Genomic DNA, 24,722 nt, shown 5'->3' on the forward strand with positions numbered 1-24,722 from the left:
ATCAGTTTAATTGAAGTCTGGAGCTGGCATGTCAGTTAACTGCTAGTAGTCTGTTGTTATTTATGTATTATTGTCATTTTGTTTATTTTCTTTGGTTACATCTTCTGACATCAGACTCGGACTTCTCTTGAACTGAATTTTAATGTGCGTATTGTTATGCGTTTACTTTTCTACATTGGCTAGAGGTATAGGGGGAGGGTTGAGATCTCATAAACATGTTTAACCCCGCCGCATTTTTGCGCCTGTCCCAAGTCAGGAGCCTCTAGCCTTTGTTAGTCTTGTATTATTTTTAATTTTAGTTTCTTGTGTACAATTTGGAGTTTAGTATGGCGTTCATTATCACTGAACTAGTATATATATTTGTTTAGGGGCCAGCTGAAGGACGCCTCCGGGTGCGGGAATTTCTCGCTGCATTGAAGACCTGTTGGTGACCTTCTGCTGTTGTCTGTTCTATGGTCGGGTTCTTGTCTCTTTGACACATTCCCCATTTCCATTCTCAATTTTATCAATATTATCATGCTAGAGCCAGTCAATTTATATCACAACTACTACCACATCCAAACACAATAGATAACACGTACATCATACGCAAATGTTATCATAGACATTTACAAGATGGCACCAGGAGAGATGCTACTTCGGGTTGGTTGTTATACGCGTCGTTTTTTTTATGTAACAGGACAGTTCAATGTTACACATTAAACTAATTCATTATGTTCTATCAAGATTGTCACCTGATTTAGCGTTTAGTTGTCAAAAGCAAGAATGTGAAGTACATATACATAGTTACAGACAAAAATTACATCATACAATGTCATTGAATGATAGGATGAGAATAGCTATTGCAGATGATGTAACGTACTTAAAGCACTCATCATTAATACCATAAGAACTACATCTGGAGGTAGAAGACGATAAATTCATAATCCAATTTATTGTAATATCTACCTGCCTTAGATTTCTATGCTATCATCATATTGGTGATTCTTTCAACAGACAACAGACATTAAGTGATTTATTAACGATATCAAACTGCAGGTCATTACATAATTGTTCTAATACATTTACAATACTTGGAGTATGTTATGGGATATCTGGTCATAATGACATAGCTTATCATTATTATGAAAAGGCTTTGCAATGTGATGATGTATGTCGGTCAGCAGAAAAAAGGATGTTAAAACTTCTAAACGGCTGAAAAAAATTATGTCGTGAGAAAGTCCTATTGACCCTTACTATGACATTTCAGGCTACAATTGATGCGTTTGTGATATCTAGCAACAATATGTCAGCGGTGTTAAGTCATTCTCTATATAAATTATAACACGATACAAGTTTAGTGATACAATGAAGACCATACCTGATATGTACTTGGATATACTGAAATTAAATTATAACAAAATGTATTCGCTTGAAAACAAAGTGAGGTCAAAACAATTTCCTGAACGATTCTTATTCACTAAATTAATTAATTTTGTTTTTTTTTATACATTTTTATATAATTACGAAATATATAGATATACTTTTGTTTACCTTTTTCAACTACATAAATTGTGAATACATTCTTAAACATTTATGTTTTTATTACAACAAACTAACATGTATGCAAGTGTGACTTCATTCCAAACCTTAAACACAAAATACCTACAAAAGAGGGGCAAAAGATACCAGAGGAACATTCAAAACTCATAAATCGAAAATAAACTGACTAACATTGCTTAAAAAGAAAAAGACAAACAGACAAAAATAGAACACAACACACAACATAGAAAACTAGAGACCAAGTACCACCAAGAACATTACAGAGCTCGTACGAAATTAACCGATACTACTACTGGAAACAAACAAGGAAAAACAACAACGCACAACAGATTGAATATACCTTAATACATTTGAATATCTCTCTAATTAGATCAATATCGATGGAGTATTTATAAGATGACTACAAAATGTATGTGGTAGAAATTTATTTTGATTGACGTTTCATTAGGTAATCATTCTCGTGAAAGTATAAATTTATGTTTGCAATTAGACATATATCGGCCCATTACATGTGCTTTACTGTTGTCAATACTTCAGTTCTGTCCTTAAATTGCGGACATTTTATGTGTATATTTGCTGATATAAAATTCCAAATTATTTCTATGTTATCAAATGTATCTCCCTATTGTATAGCTCTGATTCTTGTCCGGGTTGGGAGTAACTTTTGCATATTTTTGGTTCTATCAGCCCTTCACCACTTGTGTTAGGTTTTTGACTTTCAACTATGTTAGTCTCCAGCATCACTGTCGAAATGCATATTTGGTGCATTGCAATTGGTACTGTAAATGTTATTAAAATTATACTCTGTTAGAACGCTCGGATTATTGCTATTCATGAAGATTGTTTGGGTATCATCAGTTTTGTCGAATACTACTGATCAATAAAGTCATAACTAAAAACTTTTTACATATCTAATGACATAATTATAGGTACCAACTATTTCTGCAATTCTGGATTTATGACAGTATATTAGTCCATATCAACCACCAAGAACTGACTATATTGATATATTGTATATATGAGGCACAAAATCAAACAAAAAAAGTAAACGCGCACACATGGACCAAATAGCTGGCTGGTTTATACACACAATGTGATAGAGAAAGATATATGTTTACGTGCGCAGAAAATCTTTAGCTATTTTATACCATATACCTTCAAACAAAAATTCACAGCACAAGTCATATATACTATATATTCCATTAAAACGACTACTAGCTTTATTATGTTAAACATGTTAAAGGAATATTATATTGTAAGACTAGGACACAAGTAATACTAAGCTTAATTTACATGACAATTGCTTAGGTACAAAGTACTTTGTCAAATACTGATCATCTAAAAAAATTTAAAAAAACACAACAGAAAAAGTACTTACGTACTGTCTACTGTATCTAATAGCATACAACCATCAAAAGCTAAGTAAGAGAAATGGTCGTATACGGATAGCAAAGTACTTTAAAACTTCTGCAACGTATAGTATCACGCATCCATGTCAATAGAAGTAAGAACCCCGTTAATAAACAGACCAAAGATCTTAATAGTGTCTACGGCATCTGTAACCATACATCCATGACAATAGAAGTTATGTTATATGTATTTCACAGTACCTTAAAAGTGTCTACAACATCTGTTATCATGTTCATGACAATACTAGATGGGTAAATACACAGGTCAAATAACTTTAAAACTGTCAAAAGCATCTGTTATCACACATCCATGATAATAGGAGTAACTATACATTATTTTAGAAGATTATTTTAAGCTAAACTGAAAAAGTAACTTTGGTGGGAAAAATATGATGTAAATAGTTATTGGAATAAACTGTTTATCTGCCATCATTTTTAAACATGACTTACTTGCACCATTGTCATACAACAAGTAGATTTCCATTGCAAATATCCTTAAAACTCGAATTTTAGGTCATATAGGTCTCTCACAAACAACATAATATTCTACATCTGTTCGAACTGGGAAATCATGGCCTCTGATAATGGCTGACAGCTTTAACAAGATGGAAGATGTTGGCGAAAATATCCTTTTTCGAGTGGGGCAAAAGATATCAGAGGGACAGTCAAACTCATAGATCGAAAATAGACTGACCACTCCTTGTCTAAAAAGAAAAAGACAAACAGACAAACAATAGTGCACGAGACACAACATAGAAAACTGGACTAAGCAACACGAACCCCACCAAAAACTAGGGGTGATCTCAGGTGCTCCTGAAGGGTAAGCAGATCCTGCTTCATATGAATTACAGGCTCCTCATTGTTATTTCATAATTACGACAGGCTTAGCGTTGTCACTTTTAGAGCCGATAAGAAATTCAAAATTGTCATCAGAGAGGGCGAAGTTTGTAGCGTAAACCAATTATCTTCTTTTTGAGAATAATGTTAGTTTGATTTTTTCCTATTAGATGTTTCCTACCCAAAAGGTGTGCTCCAAATTTGGACTTCATAAAAAAATCAGCCGCTGTTACGGACGACAAGCGATTGCAATAGCACACATAAACCTTCGGGTACAAAACAAATCATCTTGAGGTATCTACATACATGCCAAACATAAAGAGAGGCTTCAAGGAGCCTGAATTGCTCACTAATTCAACTGGGTCTCATTAGACATGATTATGTGCAGACATATATAGCTGTTTAATGAAAATTATTGTTTTATTTTTTCACTTTTATTAATGATTGAACTTAACTAAATCATTTTCTTTTTTCTTTTTTTCTCGTAGCTAATGCCCCTTTAACTTTGTTAAGCGCACAAATGAAAGCAGAACAGTCGATGACGTCATATGGTATTTATATATCTCAACTTGTACGATTCGCTCGTGTATGTAAATAAACTCATCATAGATACCAGGATTGAAATTATATTTACGCCAGTCGCGTGTTTAGTCTAGAAAAGACTCATCAGAGGCGCTCGAGTAAAAAAATGTTAAAACGGTCAATTAAAGTACAAAATTGAAGAGCATTGAGGACCAAAAATTCCTAAAAGTTTTGCCAAATACAGCTAAAGTAATCTATTCCTGAGGTACAACGTATTAGATTTTAGCGAGAGAAATTTATGTACTACTGAAAAATTATTACACCAGGGTTTTCGATATCACAAACGCGTCAAAGCATTTACTAAATTTTATCATCGGTACAAGGACATCATTTGTAAATATAATTCAACATGCAGACATCTTATACGTTCAGGTATTTCACATCCAATTTTTTACGGTAATAATCTTTACAAATAACAAAAATGTCGTCATTCACCTCAAAATCTAACAAAACCTTTAAACAGACTTTAGAGAAGGGGTATAGTTACGATACTGTTGTCAGTTCATTAAAGATTGCATATTTTGGCTTTATTATTGAAAAAACTTATAAGGTCTTTGCATCGGAAATAAACACATTTATTCTAAAACCAGTTGTCGGCATGATACGGGTTATGTTTTCTCATATATTTTATGATGGTATGATACTAAATCCCTAACGGGAGGGATTGTACTTGATATTCATAAGATGAAGACATAATCTTTCAATCAGTTTAATTGAAGTCTGGAGCTGGCATGTCAGTAACTGCTAGTAGTCCTTTGTTAATTTATGTATCATTGTTTAGTTTCTTTTGTTACCTTTTCTGACATCGGACTCGGACTTCTTTTGAACTGCGCGTATTGTTGTGTGTTTGTTTTTTCTACATTGGCAAGAGGTATAGGGGAAGGGTTGAGATATAAAAAGAAATGTTTAACCCCGCCGCATGTTTGCGCCTGTCCCAAGTCAGGAGCCTCTGGCCTTTGTTAGCCTTGTATGTTTTTTTTTTTTTTTATTTTCTTTTATATATTTTGGAGTTTAGTATGACGTCCATTATCACTGAACTACATGTAGTATACATTTTTGTTTCGGCCCGGGCCAGCTGAAGCACGCCTCCGGGTGCGGGAATTAATTTCTCGCTGTATTTAAGACCCATTGGTGGACTTCGACTGTTATCTGCTCTTTGGTCGGGCTGTTGTCTCTTTGACACATTCCCCATTTCCATTCTCAATTTCATTGTCTAATGCACATTGGAAGGAAAAGTCCAGGAAATATGTTTCTTAAACATTTTTTACTTTTACAACAACTCTTAAAATCGAATATTTGAAAGCATGTTTAAGTACAACGTACAAAACTGCTTATATCTTTATCGTTTGAACTCTGGCAGATTGCTTTGTATCAAAACACAGCGTTTTCCCGCAAAATAAATCAAATACTTGCATATCAAAGCTCTCAGACGTATTTTCCTGTAAAAAGAAATTCCGTTATGAAAATCTTTATGAAAATTGTTTATTTTTTATCACCAAGATTATACACAAGTCTTTATTTTCTTCATCTAAAATGCAGATCTTCAATGAATTACATTGTGATGAATCTTGGGACTCAAAATGTTCAGTTGATGCTTCCTTTGTTATTAAAATAATGTGAAATACACATACATGTGTAATGATATTTTTACCAATTTCAAAATAAATGACATGTGTGTTATAAGCATGTAGATATGCAACCAAAAAAGGCTATTAATGTCTTCAGATACACTCAGAGCAAGAGCTCATACATACTGTAATGCTCATAGACTTTTTAACTGCCATCAAATAAAACATGGACTGCAGTCATCTTTTAAGGTTTCGATTTCCTTTAGTTGGTTTAAATTTTCTTTCAGTTTACATATTTTTTTTAAGACTGAAAGGATACAATAGCAATGTTTAATTATCTCAAATATAGAATGTGTTATTAAAAAGATTGATAACATATAGTCATGTTGGGTGATATTTAGAATATTTAGATGAAACATGCAAAGTGAATATTCTATCAAAAGATTAACATTCAACTTGAATAACTCATAAAAGCCACACGCTGAAGAATAACCATCTAATACAAGAGATTAATCTACAACACATTAAGTAAATAATTGTTTATGCGTCAATACAAATAAAAATGTAGTTTTGTTTAGAACGGCTTATCTCTAGGTTGAACCAGTATTTCATTTACTCCGACGTAATCAGGTTGTGTGACAGCATACAGAACAGCATTGGCTATATCTTCTGGTTCAAGTGATTTACCAGATAACGTTTCTTCAAATATCTTAACCTGAGAATGAAATGAAAAATACATGTTGTATTAACAAAGTTTTCATTTCATGTTTTATATAATGTGATTATAAAGAATTATAGCATTAAGATACGACAGAGAAGAAAATACGTTGAGCAAAACGCACGAAAGGGAAAATCTGCTAATTGAGACATTTTGTGCCAACAGGCCTTAAGATTGAGGATTGAGAAAGAGATGCAATTCTAGGTTTTTTTCAAAATATTACAGACTAAATTTTAAAAAAGTTGTACTAAAACATAAGTCCAATTGAAAATTCTTGTTTGTTTTAGAAATGATTCTGTCAATTATATTACGACTTCTTTCATTGAAATTTATTGGCTAATATCCTGCCTGTCTGTTCCTTCAATAATATGTGTAAAGCTTATCGTTAAATATCAAACACTAGGCCTTAAGTTGATGGAGAAGGCTTTTTGATTCATTTAAACAAAAGAAAAGGGAAACCATTATAAAACAGTGAAAACGAAACTGATCATTATGCATACCTCTGGATCGATATGTTTGTCTGCCTTATCCGGAACATTGACACTACCAGGTTGGACAACAGTTACTCGAATTCCCAGCTTACATACTTCCTGTCTTAATGTCTGGGAGAATCCCTCCATAAAAAATTTGCTTCCGGTATACACTGCCAGACCAGGAAATCCCTAAAATAATTTGATTTTGATATCTAAATGTTATAAATAGCATACCAGTGTAAAAGATATTACAGTTGTTGAACAAAAAATGTTAGAAGTGTTTATACTTTGGTGAAATATACTTTGATATCGTTTTGTTTAAATATGAAATAAAAAGGTTATCGCGCTTTTTTCAAGGTAAAAGTTATGCAAAAGGGAAATGATTTTGTAAGGATTACATAAGGTAAATCATGGTGTCGTGAACAGAGAGTAAACGATAGAATTTATTGGGGAAAAAACACTTTTAGAAAATAAAAATTAAAACTATGATCACTTCAGCATGTGAAGAAAGGTTTTATCTTCAAAAGTTCTTCATTTCGATCAAACAAAACTGCAATTGTATGTCTTATATTAAAAAATATGAACCGATCAATTGCTATCAAGAATGTCGAAAAACTACCTTCATGGTATTGTGTGGACATTTTTACTTGATTTTTTTTGTTTTTGTTCACTAGATAAAAACTGAAATATGTCATCAGATGGAACATATCATTGTAAAGAAGCGAGCACCATCTTTCAGTTTTATTTAATCTTATGACCATAGGCTAAAATAGACTAACTAGTAGGTAGTTTATCTTTTCTTTTTTTTTTCGCAATCATTTCTGGTAAATTCAAATAAGTACAAAATGAACCAATGAATATATTGGATTATTCTAATGTCACAATTGGTCGGTTTCTTGTTTTATAAGGTTTTAGCCTTTTTTTAAAGGATATTCGCTACAGCATTTAGATTGCTTTAACCAATTTGACTAGTTAAATTTTAGATTACCGTAATCAATTTGACTAGTTACAAACAAGTCAAGCATAACGCCATAGTAAATTTGATGGATGATTTAAAAACATACCTTCTTGCCAGAATCAGACGATATATTAACAATATGACCAGAGTTGCGCTTTACCATCTGATCTATAACTGCTCCGACGCCATTAGTCAATCCCTATTCAAAATATCACAGCAAATATTCAATTAACAATTGTCTCACTCCATATCAAACAGGCTGATCAATCTTGTCAAATACCCATTAAGCTAGGTTCACACTGCCGATCAGATCAACTCGATGATCACGATTGTCCACATTTCCACGACAAAGCGTAATCAAACTCTTCCGACCAATTTACGACCTCTACACGATCTTTACTCGACTAGCTAGACCAAGTCAACTATACTCGATCTCAGCCTGATCTCGACCAGACCGGATCGACCTCATCGTATAGGGTTTGTAGGGATAGTCGGGAATTTGTCGAGTGTGTACAATATCAGTATAAAAACGTCTGCCTTTTTTATATGACCCGCTGCAGCAGAGGGGACATTTAGTGTTACCCTTGTCTGTCCGTAAGTACATCAATGAGTTTCCGTTCTCTAATTTTATTTTGCCTCAACCGAATTTTATGAAAGCTATACACCAATAATGGCATGCTTATTACCATAAAACACAGATCAAGTGCGAATTGGGTGGCGTCACATTTACCGTTCTTGGGTAATGACTTCTAATAACGTTATATCATGTAAGCTGGGTTATTATCTGTGTCCCATGGACACTTTCTCCGTTTATTTGGTTAGTTTCAGTAGTTCACAGAAGGTCTCAGTAAAATCATACATTTAAAATATCTACATGGAAATAAAGCAGTTGGATTAGTGAGCAAGGTGGTTAGAGCTCAGAAAGACCGGTTAATAGCTGTGACGGAGCTTGAAGTGAGCGTAGAAGACGAACCAGAAGACGTGGACAGCAACGGGCGCCGAGAAATCTAGGCGAGGCAGTGGCCGATACGGAGACCACTGTGTGGGCAGTATGAAGTAAAATCACAAAATTCTGAACTCAGAGAAAAATTCAAAACGGAACGTCCCTAATCAAATGGCAAAATCAAAAGTATTAGAGAATTGCAGGAGCGCAACAAAGAGAACCCCAATAAATGAAGTAGGACGCTGATATGTTGTGGGAATTTTACTAATCTTTTCTTTAAAATGACACCACAAAATGAGATTTGTCACTGGATTAGTATTAATGTTAGATAGCAATATACATAAATTTTACCATCTGCTTTTCCTTGCTTCCTTACAAATCAAGCCTACTGTTTGTGTCATATATGTGCATATGTATGTAATTTTTTTCCTTGGATTTGATATCCAGTAGTTGAATTGTTAAATATACTTCTTTTTGGTGTATCCATGACAACAAAAAAGAGGGTAAATATATCACATCTTTCCCCAAAATTTGGCCAAAAATGGAATTTCAATCCCATGGACTGAAAAAAAGGTTCGTGTGAAAAAAGTGTTTGTAAAACATTCGACCGTACGGTGACATATATATGTTAACTTCTGTGTCATTTGATGTCCTGTGGAGAGTTTTCTCATTGCAACATCTTCATATTTTCATACTACAAAAAAAATCTGGCTTTTCGGAAAATAAGGACAGTCACACAAAAAATTAGCCCTTTAAAACAGGTAAAATATAAACTTGATGTTCTTAAAAACTAACTTTGAAGGCCAATTTAGTCATCAGCTGTCTAAAAATGAATTTTATTGCACAATTACTTTCATAAATGAAAAATACTCTGGGGCCAAAACGCGGAATCAGCATAAGAACACACACGTATTGTACATTGGGGATTTTGTGTACAGTTAAAAATAGATAGTAATAATATTTTTTTGCGGAAGAAAAAAATGACTATGAGAGTTAATCAGATCTGCACACACTTTTAGAAAATTGTGTAGCAGTCATGTGTACTCGTGTATGGCCGAGTAGAGATCGAAGAGTGGTCGAATGTAGTCGCATAGTGATCGGGTATTGGTCGAGTTGGTCTGGGATAAGAAAAATATAGAAGTCGCAGTGATCATGAAGCGATCGGGCATTGGTTGAGTTAATCTAGACCACATATTAAACAGGTTGGCGTTGATCGGGAAATGATCGGATATTAGTCGAGCAAAGGTCGAGATGATCGAGTACTGATCGGTACAATATTTGTTATCCGACCAAACTCGATCTCTACACGATCCTTTCCCGATCAATTCGACCGCTACTCGACGAATTCTCGATCTCTTCTCGAGTGACTTGCTTCTCAATCCTTACTCGAATATTTTTGACAAGTCTCGGATAGAAAGTCAGATCAATGACGACCAAGTTCGACCATCCCGAACATTCTTGTCAATTGAGTCAGACCAGTCTCCCGATCGCTTAATTTGTCTTGATCGAGATTGATCGAGTTGGTCTGATTGACAGTGTAAACCTAGCTTTACTGATCATGCTGATGCCTTACATTTTCAATGTAGCTTGATATATAAAAAAAACATTGATGATTGACTTATCTAACATCATGAAACGATATTACAACCTTTTCATTGGCTATTGGGAAGGTCATCAAAGGTTAAGCCGATGTTTTTCTCGTCCATGGCAACGGTTATATGTGGATTTTTCAATAATATACAAAACTTTTCGCTCAATTTCTAATACATTCTGAAGCGTAGAAAAAGTTTCAAAATGTCGAATGTTTAAGTTGAACAGGATATGTGACGTCATACTGGTATGTGCAAAGACTACATCAACGATTCGCACGGAATTTTTAGTTTTACACAGTGAGAGTGTTGCCCTTAAAAGAAATAGGTTTAACAACTTATGAGAATTTGATATCGCTTAACATCAACTCTCGTTATTTAGTTGAAATAGTAGTAATAAACTCCCCAAAGGCTCGTTTATTATTATATTTAAATTAAATACTCGAGTGGATATCAAGTAATATCCAATTCTTGCTCGTTGTGAAACCTATAAATATCATCATATTCCTTCTTTGTATCACCAAGACTGTATCACCAAATACAAAATTTGATTGGTGGAGTAGCAATTGATGAATGCATATAACTTAAAGATATTGTTAAGGTGTCCCGATCTGCCATCTACATGTGTAAAGGTGTATAAATGCTACTTTAATGTCTTCACTTTGAATTAATTCAGTTTTAAGTGCCAATCTGGCTCATAATCAGGCAATTGTGAAAACACGACTAATACAAACCCACTCAAGTTGACATTAATATATGATAAAATTGTATAAAGGTGCGTGAATATAACATTCATTTCCTTCTCTTGTTTAGGTAATTAAAAACAGAATTTGCTTGAAATGCACCAGAAACTAACAATTTAAGGGAGCCGTTATTTGAATTCATTCTAATCAAAAGTTATCTAGGGATTTATCGAATAACAAGACACCCATCAACAAAATATGATGGTTTTTGTACGGCCATATTTTGATTTTTTTTCTAAATTGCCTGAATTTTACAAAGACTTGTACCTAATATCATTTGGTTGATCTGCAAACAAAATAATAAGTATTGAATTCATACTTGTTTTCTGATATACATGTATATAGATAAATGATAGATTCCGGTCCAAAATATTCAAATACGATTCAGGGAGCAAACCATCAGTCGCTGCTGAATTTTATTTGTGTGTCATACACGTCTGCTCCTTCAACATTTATTTCATTTTGAATTTTCGGTGTATGTATTTGCTTGTGCTTTTTTTTTGTAGGGAGTTAGGTCTACTCGACTATAAAAGGTTTTCTCTCGCCTTTTTCATTTATCGAGATAAATTAACACCATTTTGACATGTATATTATCGAAACAATTTGCATGTAGTACTAGTACTTAACATGATACCAATTTTTCAAACATTCTGACCTGTATTTTGAAGATTCATTGGGGAAGTCAACCGTTTTGAACTCTATCGACATTCTATGTCAAACATTATATAATTTAAACTGGTTGGTGTGCCATGTCAATCCTTTATTTTTGTTTGTTATTTCTGGGATTATTATACTAACGTTAGTATAATAGGTTATTTATTAAATAGAAATTAGAAACTTATAAAAATATGAACGAAGTGAAGTAGAATATAAGTATTATTTAATTTATTTACTTACCTTACAGTTAACATCTATCATTTGATCCCATTTATCTTCGTGTAAGTTTTTAACCAGTGTATAATACCATGTTCCCGCATTGTTGATCATTATATCGACTGGTCCCAATTCTGTTTCTGTTCTCCTCACTAGTTCCTTAACCTTAAAGCATGAGACGCATATTTAGGACCGTTTCAGGAAACAATAATTGGCTACGAAAAATTAATGGAAACGATCACATAGCACGGTACCAATTTTGTTTTTTTTATATTCTGGGGGAAGGGGGAGGTAGGAGTCGGTTTCTCAAAAAGACTTACGCAAATATTGTTCGTAAGTCTTCTGAATTGTTCATGACTATGATCAATCTTAGTAGTAATTTTTTTTTGTTAAACCGACTCTAGATTTTTTGCATATAGACCTTCCATTTCCCTTCGTCCCAATGCATACTTATTTTGTCAACGATTTTCCTGTTTTATAATTGTGTTACATAATATAAATTTCCATCCTGTCTTATTTATTTTCAGCTCTTACATGTACCAAATAAGGATATTCATTTTCAAAATCATATTCCGACAGCAACACAACGACGCAAAACCAACAGACATCTAGAAATTATTCGTACGGTTTCAATAAAAAAAAACTTTTGTCTGTGTATAATGTGAAAGTCCTTAATTGACCCGAATTGAGAACAGTGAAAAACCTCACAATGAGCTATCAAAAATTTGTCAAGAATTATACTAAGTTTCCAAAAACATGAAATGCAGAATATGCTCCGATGTCTATCGTACACTATCGTATGTCGACCGGAGGATCCCATGTATTGTGTGTTTGGTGATATTTTTACATTTTTCTATATTCATTAAAGTATGTGACATGCATAACGTTAAAGGCCTTTTCTCTGAAATTTGGGAACACTATTAACGAGTGAACCGGTAAAAGGTATTGATATTTGCTAGTTATCAATTATTCATTCTTAATTATTAATCTTTTCTGTGTTCAGTTATTATATGCTTTCATTAACTCATTTCGATAAGAATTTTTCGATGTTTCTTTAAAGATTAGACATTATCGCTATTTTACGAAATTTTCCTTTGATCTTACTGACTCATGATTTTCCTTTCTCAGTACAGTAGACTGATATTTTTAGATTATCGTTGGTCATTTCAACGAGATTGACTTTCCTGCTAGAGCCGGTACGGTGAAAGTGAGAAAAGCAATCGAGTTGAGATGACCAATGATACTCTGTTTATCACTATTTTACCTTTTACGACGTTGTTGATTTAATTCACAAAGGCACGTGCACCCTTAGTTTCTACCGAGAATTTTTCATATCACTCAACTGTGCTGAGAGAGGAAGTTATCAGTCAGTACGATCAAAGGAAAATTTCGTGAAATAGCGATAAGAACAATAATCGCTAGAAACTAATGGCGCACGTGCTATGACAACGTCGTCATAGGTAAAATAAAATAAAAAAACGACAATCATTGGTTTTCTCAATTCGATTACTTTTCTCACTTTCGCAGTCCCGAAAACAATCTCGTTGAGATGACCAACGATAATCTGTAATTAAATGTGATTCTTTTGTTTTTTATTTAACAGTTAAACATTGAAGAAGTTATCTTACATCGCTTCTGACAGCAACATCTGTTTTGACTTGAATGCAAACTCCTCCAAATTCCTCTATTCTTCTTTTCACATCTTCTAGTTTATCTACCCGTCGGGCGGCTAATGCCACTTTAGCTCCAGCTTTAGCTAATGTTATTCCTATAGCTTCTCCAATTCCACTGGATGCACCTGTCACTATGGCAATCTTGCCAGCTAAACTTTTCTTTTCTGTTTGTAAAGAAATTTTAAAAAAAATAGCAAATGCAAAAACTATCATGTATCTTATTCGACGTCATGTCTTAGTCACAAGTTTGTTTTATTAAATTGAAATGTTTTACAAGACCAAGTACATACATTTAGTACTAAAATAAATCACACATATATAAAGCAGAAAATAAATTGTTAGATAAATTGTAGGTTCAATATGCAATCAGTAAACTAATAATAGAAATGAATTAAATTTAAATTAAATATCTTTATTGAATTAACAAATACGTGTATGGACATTCTTGTCAAATCGAGACGTCCTTTACTGCTATTGTTATTGTTCAAGCATATGAGAGTTTTGCTGGTAAACTTTGTGCATTTAAATATTTATTTTGAAAACCAAGCTGAGAAGACGTTTGGAATTTTAGACCCACCCTCCTCCGACCTAATAAATTAAGCTTCGTTTGCTGTTGTATTATTATTTTTTTTCAGATGCTTCAGGTTTTACACATATATCTGTCATGTAACATCCTGAAATGCCTATTTCCACATCAGAATCGTAATTTACTTGATTTTATTTAGACTATGGACAAGATGCTACCTGTGAAATATTGCTGCCTGGACCGGTCTTCAGCACATCAGCGTTATATTTATTTGTGTTGGGATCGTAGTTTAATGACAGCGTAATATCAATTATATAATAATAATAAGCATAAATCGCAAAACTATCATTATTATATATTACTGTATTTATACAAACATTCAGTCTATATAATTCACATCTTGAATGTTGTATTTTACTTAATGTTCGACAATATTATTTTCTCTATCAGAATTTATTTTCATATTAATAAAATTTCAACTCTCAACCCTAAAGCCTGCATAGCAAATACATATTTGCATTACATAACAAGAACTAGTAAAATGAAGTGTTCTGCACACAGATAAGAGATTGTATGTGTAAAAAATTTCGATCTTACAACTATAATAATATGAAGTGTTCTGTACACACATAAGAGATTGTGTGTGTAAATAAAATCAATAGAAGATTTTCGAACTTAAATTGATCGTATTTTAACATGTTTAAGTTATTTTTTAGTTTTCCTTCATTCTTAAAAGGGGGAACTGATGGTGTTATCAAATGGAAAATAAAATAAAAGACATAACAACGGCAAAACGTGCGGGATGGAGCTGACGAAAATACAAACAAATCTATAAAAACTCCACAGAAAACCAGTGCATAAAGCAAATATGACCTGTAGTGATTGGAAGTGCTTGTTTTGTCTTATTGAATATATATGATATAATACAGCATTCCACGTTAAAAATGAAATATTGCTACAGAAAGAACAAAATAAGAATTCTGCTGTAATTATGTTTTCATTTATATAGAGCAATTTACCTGATGTCATTGTAGTTGTTTCCCCTACTCCGTATATTCGTTTATGGAATGATAATAAATTCTAAATTATGTGGTTATAACGGAATGTACCAAAATCTGTCTTGAAAAAAAGATAATCGAATGAAACTACAATTACTACCTTTAGATTTATACAATTGTTTTTCAACGAAAAAACCCATACACAGCAAAGGGATGTGCGTTCGCTATACAAGGATCGAAACAAATAGTTAGTCTGTAATTGAAATATGCATATATAGATATGCATATAAAAATAATATAAAAACAAAAACAAGAAAAAGTGATAAATTAATCGAAGCTTCGAAATATATATGATTTATGATTGGTATGGTATTTAGGATTATAGATTGGTGGCTGTTAAATAATTATATTTAGTGGGATCCTTGTCCTAACCATCAATCAACGACCATCGCATTAGTCAAGCGATATCATACTAAAATATAATACATACTGATCGCCGAAATTATCCGTACAGAAAAGATTTCAATGAATATTTTTTTTCTAAATTGAAATATCGAAAAGCGTTGACCGTAGATGCTAATCATAGACACACAAAGTGACTGAATTATTCTCTTCTCTCTATTCTTTCCTCCGAGAGAGAAAGAAAACAAAACAGCCTAAACAGTACGGGAAAAAAACCAGTATCGGGTTGTGCATAAGCCTTGAAATTGCAATGTAAGTGAACAATTTCTAAATCTAAAACCTAAAATTAAAAACTGTTATTTTTTAATTAATATCTTCGATTTATCCGCCGCAGATTTTTTACACCCATATATCTGTCATGTAAAGTACGGTCAGACGTATCTATATGAGATAATTTCTAACCTTAAGGAAATCAGAAAAACCTAAAAGACATAAAACATAAGTTAGAAGATTTTAAGGATTACTGACATCTTTTATGTAAACATGAACAATGTTAATCAGTATCTCATACGGTATGGGTTCCTTGTTAATTGGAGCTAGCATATGTCTAATAACAAAGTTAGGGTTAAACTACATTGATAGGACGAGATTCTATTATTAATTACTATAAAAAGAAAATAGAACTGTGGAAGAGACGAAGTCCTTAATTAAGACTATCAGAAAGAAACGGCAGAGCAACTGTGGAGACTGAGGCGAATTAATGATAGAAAATGTTATGATTTAAACCAAAGTGGTAAACTTAGTATCACCAAAAGCGTGAAGTTGGTGGCCTTTTGGAAGACTAAATTTCTGTCCCTATCTAAAATTCCCTTATTTTCATGTGGCATTACCAATTTCCTGTCCTTCATCCCAGTAAACTCTGTTATAGTACCTAACTATTGATTTTTTTCTCGCCTTAAATCTTACTGAAGTATGTACCGCTAGACATTTAACAAACAACAATTAATTAATCAATATAATATGTCAAAAATAACTTTGAATACCATCTGATAGTAGCATTAAAAGTGATACAAATCTTATCTCGTTTTTTTGATAGATCTTCGAAAAATTCTTTCAATATTGATTCAGAAAGAACAAAATTAGAACTCTGCTGTAATTATGTTTTCATTTTATCTTAACGTGAATATAATGCATTTTACCTGATGTCATTGTAGTTGTTTCCCCTTCTCCGTATATTCGTATGGAATGATAATAAATTCTAAATTATGTGGTGATAACGGAATACCCAAATCCGTCTTGAAAACAGATACTCGAATGAAACTACAATATTACCTTTCGATTTATACCATTATTTTTATACTATATAATGTTGAAAGACCCATACACAGTAAAGGGATGTGCGTTCGCTATACAAGGAAACACATAGTACATGTAATAAAAATATGCATATAAAAATTAATATAAAAACAAAACCAAGAAAAAGAAAACGAAAAAGTAATAAATCAATCTAAGCTTGGGAAACATATATGATGTACGTAGGATTGGTACAGTATTTAGGATTATAGATTGGTGGCTGTTAAATAATTAGTGACATCCTTGTCTTAACCATTAAGCAACGACCATCGCATAAGTTAAGCGATACTAAAATATAATACATACTGACCGCCGAAATTATCCGTACAGAAAGGATTTCAATCAATATTTCCTTTTTAAATTGAAGTATCGAAAAACGTTGACCGTAGATGCTAATCATAGAACCACAAATTGGTTGAACCATTCTCTTCCCCCCTATTCTAATTTCCTCTGAGAAAATACAGTCTAAACAGTATAATGTAGAAAAAAAAACAGAATCGGGTTGTGCATAAGCCTTGAAATTGCAATATAAATAGGATGATGTAAGTGAACGATTTCTAAATCAAAGTCTAAAATTAAAAACTATATTATTATTTTTTTTTTATTATTGTCCTCGATTTATCTGCCACAATTCAGGATATTGTTCATTATCAATGATACGAGAGTTTCTTCTATCAAAGATGTCTGTAAAATTTCGAAGATTTTTTACCTCCATATATCTGTCATGTAAAGTACGGTCAGACGTATCTATATGAGATCATTCACACTTTAAGGAAATCCGGAAAAACCTAAAAGACATCAGACATAAGTTAGAAGATTTGAAAGATTACTGACATCTTTTGTGTTAACATGATAAATTTTAAGCAGTATCTCATACGGTATGGGTTCCTTCTTAACTCGTTTAAGCTAGCATACATTCTCCTCCTTCTACAATGAAAGTAAATAAATCAATCTAATAACAAGGTTAAACTTTAATGATAGAACGAGATTCCGACGATTACTATAAAAAAGAAAATATATCTGTGGAAGAGACGAAGTGCTTAATAAGACCATCCGAAAAAAATCAATCTAAGCAGCTGTGAAGACTGGGGCGGATTAATGATAGAAAAATGTTATGATTTAAACAAGAGACCACCAATAGAGTGAAGGGTCCATTGCTGGCCTGTTGGAAGGCAACATTTCTGTATTTATCTAAAATTCCCTTATTATCCAGTGGAACTGACAATGTTCCGTCCTTCATCCCAGTAAACCTCTGTTATAGTACTTAGTATTACATTGTTAACTTGGTCTCGCCTTGAATTTTCCTAAAGTATGTGCCACTGGACATTGAACAAACAACAATCAATCAATCAATATAATATGGCAAAAATAACTTTTGATTACATCTGATAGTAACATTCAAAGTGATACAAATATTATCTCATCATTTGATAGATTGTTTCAATACTGATGTAGCTGCATTAATTGTTTGTGTCGTATGGTTCACCTTCACCTCACATACATTGTAACAGAGCGAGGGTCTAGATGGGGTTAATAGAAGAGAGAATAATGGTCAAAATGGAAAAATGAGCGAAAAATATAAACAAAACCGAAAAAAGTTGTGCAAGACTAGAAAATTAGAGAATTAGCCAATACAATACTGCATACAGATATAAACGATGTGCAGAATAAATATAACATGCCAATTTAATAGTACAATCATTTTAATGAGAATTCTACAGAATAAGCGTTACTTTTAAAGATAAAGAAAGATGCCTCAAAAATTTAAATAAAATCACAATAAAGCAACCTCCCACCCCTTTTCCCCCAAATCCAAACCCTCGTAACGTGTCATTATGACAGAATGACATATGATCAGTTAATGAAAACCCCGTATACAATAAAAACAAGGTTAAAACATGCAATGATTATTTCTAGTTATAAATAGGATACAAAAATGAAAATTTGGTTTTTTCTTTGAATGCACGCAAAATAATGTTATGTTATTTTTGTATATTGTTAGATGTATGTTTACACATACTATTTCGTATTTAATTTGTGTTTATATTGTTGTATAAACACAGTAAAACATATATTTTGTTTATCAAAGAAATTTCTACTTTTCACAAATCTATATCTGTATATATAACATGAAAAGTATTTTATCATATCTTCTATCTTATAAAATGAAGTGTGTGACACACACAGATAAGATATCGTGTGTGTAAAAAAAATCAATACATAAAGATGTTCATAGTAAAATTGATCCTATTACTTCACTTCCGTTTTCCTTTTCACAAAAGTGGTTCAGAAAAAGGGGAGCAAAAGATACCAAGTGGTCAATAAAAGCAAACATTATCATGGAGGTCTGGGTGGGTTCGACCTTTTTTCTGCCCATTATTCTCTTTTCTTTATATTTTAGCACCCAAATTCTCTATTTTTTTTCATTTTTCTCTATTCTTTGTTTTTTCGCCCAATATTCTCTATTCTATTCCATCCAGAGTCATTATCACGACCAAAGAGAGAAAAGACGAAAAGACAAAAAACAGCTAGCCTACAAAACACTACATAGAAACATAACGTCTAAGCTACACCAACCCCAGCAAATGACATAAGGTTATCTCCAATGATCGAATTATTAATTGGTATGATACAATATTTACTGTTTGAAATACAATTTTGCTGTTGTTATAAAGAACAGAATTGGAGTTCTGTCTTGTTTGTTCTTTTTATCATAGTTTAAATAGAAATCGGTTTCCTTGATGTCATTGTAGTTGCTTCCCCTTTTCTGTGAAATCGTTTAAAGAGAGATGTGCGACGGATAACATGAACTATATTTTCAGTGCTCTTTATGTTGATGAAGAAGTAATTTTCTTTGTTAGAAACATTTTCTCGGGATTTTGAGTTAATTAACTTTTAATACGACAGAAATGGGGAGTGATTCGTGGAGATGTAGAGGCCAAAGTAAACATTCTGTAGCAGATTTTAAAAAATCTATTCAAATAAGGTTCTTATTTTTGTACGGTGGAGCGTGGCTTTCTCTAAGTATATACGGGTCCGCTCTGTACTATAATATTACAATAAACGAGAAACCCATTGGACAAACAAAGTAAATTTGCAATATTAACGCCGAAATAGTCAACTTGCAGAAAATCAAAGCGGACGATCTCATTTAGTATGTCGTTTTATTATAACGAAGGACATACATCGGCAATACTAAATGCAAATTTATATCATTTCGGGACTTTATTTCAAAGAAGTCGATGTAAGCAAAATTAAATTGCACGGCTATTAATAATATCAACTTTTCATAATAATGATTTCAGATCAGCAAAAGGATCATCGCACTTTAACGCAGACCATCGCACTTCAGGGTGACCATCCCACTTCATCGTGACCATCCCACTTCATCGTGACCATCCCACTTCATCGTGACCATCGTATTTCAGTGTCCTCATTGCACATCTGAGTCCTGCATATACATGTACATGTTACTTTCTTTAAAAGTTTTATAAATAAAAGTGAGGCAAAACTATCCTGTTTACTTTATGAACTGAATTTTGTCAAAAGAAATCCCCTTTTTCAATCTAGAATCATATCTTAGTAGACTTTTTGTTCCAGCATAAAACAATTTTGATATAGCAAAGATGGGACTCAAAACTGAGTTAAGCTATGGGGGTAAACTGTGTGATTTTTACACAAACCTTTTTGTGAGTCAATTAATGAAAGCAATATTTCTTATTTGTGAACTTTAATTAACATAGTTCTTATTTTATTGGTCAATGGTTCTGATTGGATAACAACACGCGTAAAGTCCTATATGAACCTGTACTTAGTGTCTTTTTATTGTTAGGATATAAAAGTACCCGGTCACGTTCACTCTGTTTTTATTAGATGTATTTCTATTTGTATCTGATGAGTTAAGCCTTTCTTAACTGATTTTTATAGTTCGTTCTTATGTTGTACTGTTACACCAATGTCCCAGGTTAGGGGGAGGGTTGGGATCCCGCTAACATGTTTAACCCCGCCATATTCTGTATGTATGTGCCTGAACCAAGTCAGGAGCCTGAAATTCATTGGTTGTCTTTTGTTGATGTGTTACATATTTGTTTTTCGTTCATTTTTGTGTACATAAATTAGGCCGTTAGTTTTCTCGTTTGAATTGTTTTACATTTGTCATTTCGGGGCCTTTTATAGCTGACTATGCGGTATGGGCTTTGCTCATTGTTGAAGGCCGTACGGTGACCAATAAGTGTTAAATTCTGTGTCATTTGGTCTCTTGTGGAGATTTGTCTCATTGGCAGTCATACCACATCTTCTTTTTTATATTGTCTCTAGCTAAGTGAAGCCGACATACATATGATAACATCATTTCGCAGAATTTTCGATTTATGAAATTATACACCGAAATAATGACTGATTTTTTTTCTGTATTAAAATAGAGATAACAGTATTGTATTGGAAGCCTAGCTCGTGTAACACTTGATTTTACTGTCACAAATATCCGCGTACAAGCTCCGCTATACGTGTCGCTAGGTGAAATAAATTTGCGACAGTAAAACCAACGTTTTATGCTGGTTAGGCTTCAAAAACAATACAGATATATCTTAATTAGTTTTCATGGAGACATCTTAAGGTAATTTTACATTAATTTTCTAAGATACCGTTGGTAATATCAATCCTTTTATTGTAGTCACTATATATAAACAACTTTCAAATGATTGACACTACTTTACAGAATTATTATTTTTTTACCGTGATGGACTTTTATCCACTACTTAATGCCTGTTTTTGTTTGTTTGTTAGACTAATGAAAACTCGTTAATTTTATGATACATTTATAACTGTAATCAATAAAAATTAGTCAGATCGTTGGACATATTGGCAGAGAAGGAAGATATGTTAAAAGTACAATAACAGTACATTGTATTTGTTTAAAATTCATTAACTAAAATCATTCCATGGTAGGTTGTTTCATTATGCTCACAGCATGAAACTAGAAAATGCATGCGATTTAAAACATATATTTATTTCATTGTATGTGCTTTACCAAGACAAACCAGGTTATGTAAGATTTAGGTGTGGGGATCTTGATCACTAAAAAGATATTCGAATTTTCTCAAATGATGGGATGGGGCTGATTCCTGGGGCTACTCTGTATATCATTCAAATCATGTCGGCATGACAAACCATAATATATATGGTTTAGGGGTGGGCATCTTGACCATTTACAAGATACAAGAAATTTCTCAAATGGGAGGGGGTGAGTTGACGGTAAGACGTATCTATATGAGATAATTCCTAACCTTAAGGAAATCACAAAAAACTTAAAATACATAGGACATAAGTTAAAATATTTGAAAGATTACTGACATCTTTTGTGTTAACATGATCAATTTTAAGCAGTATTTCATACGGCATGAGTTCCTTCTTAACAGAACGTTTAAGCTAGCATAGGTTTTTCTCCTTCTGCAATGATAGTAAATAATTGAATCTAATAACAAAGTTAGGGTTAAACTACAATGATAGGGCGAGATTCCTACTATTAAGTACTATAAAAATGAAAGTAGAACTGTGGAAGAGACTAAGTTCTTAATAAGACAAACACTAAAATCGGAGCAACTGTGGAGACTGAAGCGGATTGATGATAGAAAAAGTTATGGTTTAAACAACAGTGGTGAACTGAGGACCACCAATAGCGTGAAGTTGATGGCCTGTTGGACGGCTAAATGTCTGTCCCTATCCAAAATCCTCTAATTTCCAGTGGCATTACCAATTTCTCGTCCTTCATCCCAGTAAACCTCTGTAATAGTACCTAACTTTTGATTTTTTTCTCGCCTTGAATCGTCTTGAAGTATGTGCCACTGGACATTGAGCAAACAACAATCGATCAATCAATATAATATGGCAAAAATAACTCTAATTACCATCTGATAGTAGCATTCAAAGTGATACAAATCTTATCTCATTTTTTGATAGATTACGAAAAAATCTTTCAATATTAATGTACATGTACTAATTGTTTGTGTCGCATGTTTGACCTTCACCTCACATACGTTGTAACAGAGGGTCTAGATGAGGTTTACAGAATAGCGAATAATGAATAAAGAACAACGAGCAAGCAAAGAAATCTAGGAAAAGGGGGTGGAAATGTATAAAGAAAAACTATTAGTAGGAAACAAAGAACAACGTACAATACTGCATACAAGATGGAACCATGTACGGAATATAGCAATCACCGAATTACATAATAACTTAATAGTATAATTAATTTCATTGGAATTCTACAGCATACGCGTTATTTTTGAAGATGAAGAAAGAAATGCCTTTAAATTTTTAATAATACACCAATAAGCATCCCACCCCAATCCTGACCATCATAACATGTGCCATATTTGCAGAATGATCATTTAAAGTAAAACCCGCATACATGTACAGCAATGATTATTTCTAGTTATAAATATGATACAAAAAGTGCATATATATGATTATCGAGTTATGATTTTCCTTGATTGCAAGCAAAAAATGTTATTTGTGTATATTACTAGAATTATGTTTACTCATACAATTTCGTTTCAAGTTTTTAATCCCCTACCGACGTAGTCGAATGGAAATTCAGGTTTGTTTTCTGTATGTCTGTCTGTCTGTCTGTCCGGTTAAGCAGTTTTCCACACTTTATTTCTTCGTACTTGAAGATTTTGATTTTATAAATGGTATATTGTTTTATTATGACAAGTTACAGATCAAGTTAGCATTTGTTCCATGTTCCAGTACAATTAGTTTTTAACCGGTAGGGGACTATGTATTGCCATGCAATACTCTCAGAATGCTTGGTGTGTTTATATTGTGTTTAAAGACAGTAGAAAATACATTTATAATCAATAAAACTTATACTGTGGATTCATTTATTTTCTTGGGTACCAATTTTCGTGGAATACAGAAATCTTGCATTTTCTAGGATATGTGATTTTGTGGTTCTGCCAAAGTCAGCTGGATACAACTTTATAGAAATTTGTATTTCGTTTAACATTTAAATTCGTGGTTTACCTGTTCACACGAAAATTGGTATCCAACGAACAATAATGAATCCACAGTACTGTTAACAAATTATGTGAATAACATTAAAAGTATTTCTATCTTATTGTCTATATGTGTGTGAATAAAACTCATTAAACAACGATTTTCATACGAAAATTGATCATAAATAAATAAGTTCACTTGCGTTTTCTTTTCACAATAGGGGTTCACAAAAGTGAGAGCAAAAGATACCATGTGGAAAATAAAAACAGACATTATCATTAGGATCTGGGTGGGTGTTCTTCATATCTGTATTCTTTTTTTTTTTCTTGTTGATAAGCTATTTTTCTCAATGCATATAGAGCTATAAGCTATATTCTTTATATTTTAGCACCCCATATTATTCTCCATTTTTTATTGATTGGCTCCATTTATCTGTATTCTATTTTTTCGCCCATTTTTCTCTATAGTGTAAATCATCCAATCAAAACCCTCTATCATAGACAGAGGGGTAAAAGACGAAAATACAAGCAACAGCT

At 32.7% G+C, this 24,722-nt stretch overlaps 1 protein-coding gene across 2 annotated transcripts; it reads right to left on the reverse strand.

Moving 5' to 3' along the window:
• Positions 1 to 5,484: 5,484 nt before the first annotated feature.
• LOC127715184 (uncharacterized) lies at positions 5,485 to 17,059 on the reverse strand. 2 transcript variants are annotated; one of them, XM_052221224.1, is made up of 6 exons: positions 17,034 to 17,059; positions 13,864 to 14,072; positions 12,260 to 12,400; positions 8,194 to 8,286; positions 7,157 to 7,318; positions 5,485 to 6,653 (listed from the first exon to the last, which is right to left on the reverse strand). In XM_052221224.1, exons 1-6 carry the CDS (start codon positions 17,041 to 17,043, stop codon positions 6,513 to 6,515), a joined length of 756 nt encoding a protein of 251 aa, XP_052077184.1. In that variant the 5' UTR covers positions 17,044 to 17,059; the 3' UTR covers positions 5,485 to 6,512. The 2 variants fall into 2 exon arrangements, with proteins under 2 accessions (XP_052077184.1, XP_052077183.1); XM_052221223.1 differs by lacking the exon at positions 17,034 to 17,059 and adding an exon at positions 15,454 to 15,489.
• Between the last annotated feature and the right edge of the window lie 7,663 nt (positions 17,060 to 24,722).

The sequence above is a fragment of the Mytilus californianus genome, unplaced genomic scaffold (genome assembly GCF_021869535.1).
Source record: "Mytilus californianus isolate M0D057914Y unplaced genomic scaffold, xbMytCali1.0.p SCAF_9, whole genome shotgun sequence".
Classification (NCBI taxonomy): domain Eukaryota; kingdom Metazoa; phylum Mollusca; class Bivalvia; order Mytilida; family Mytilidae; genus Mytilus; species Mytilus californianus.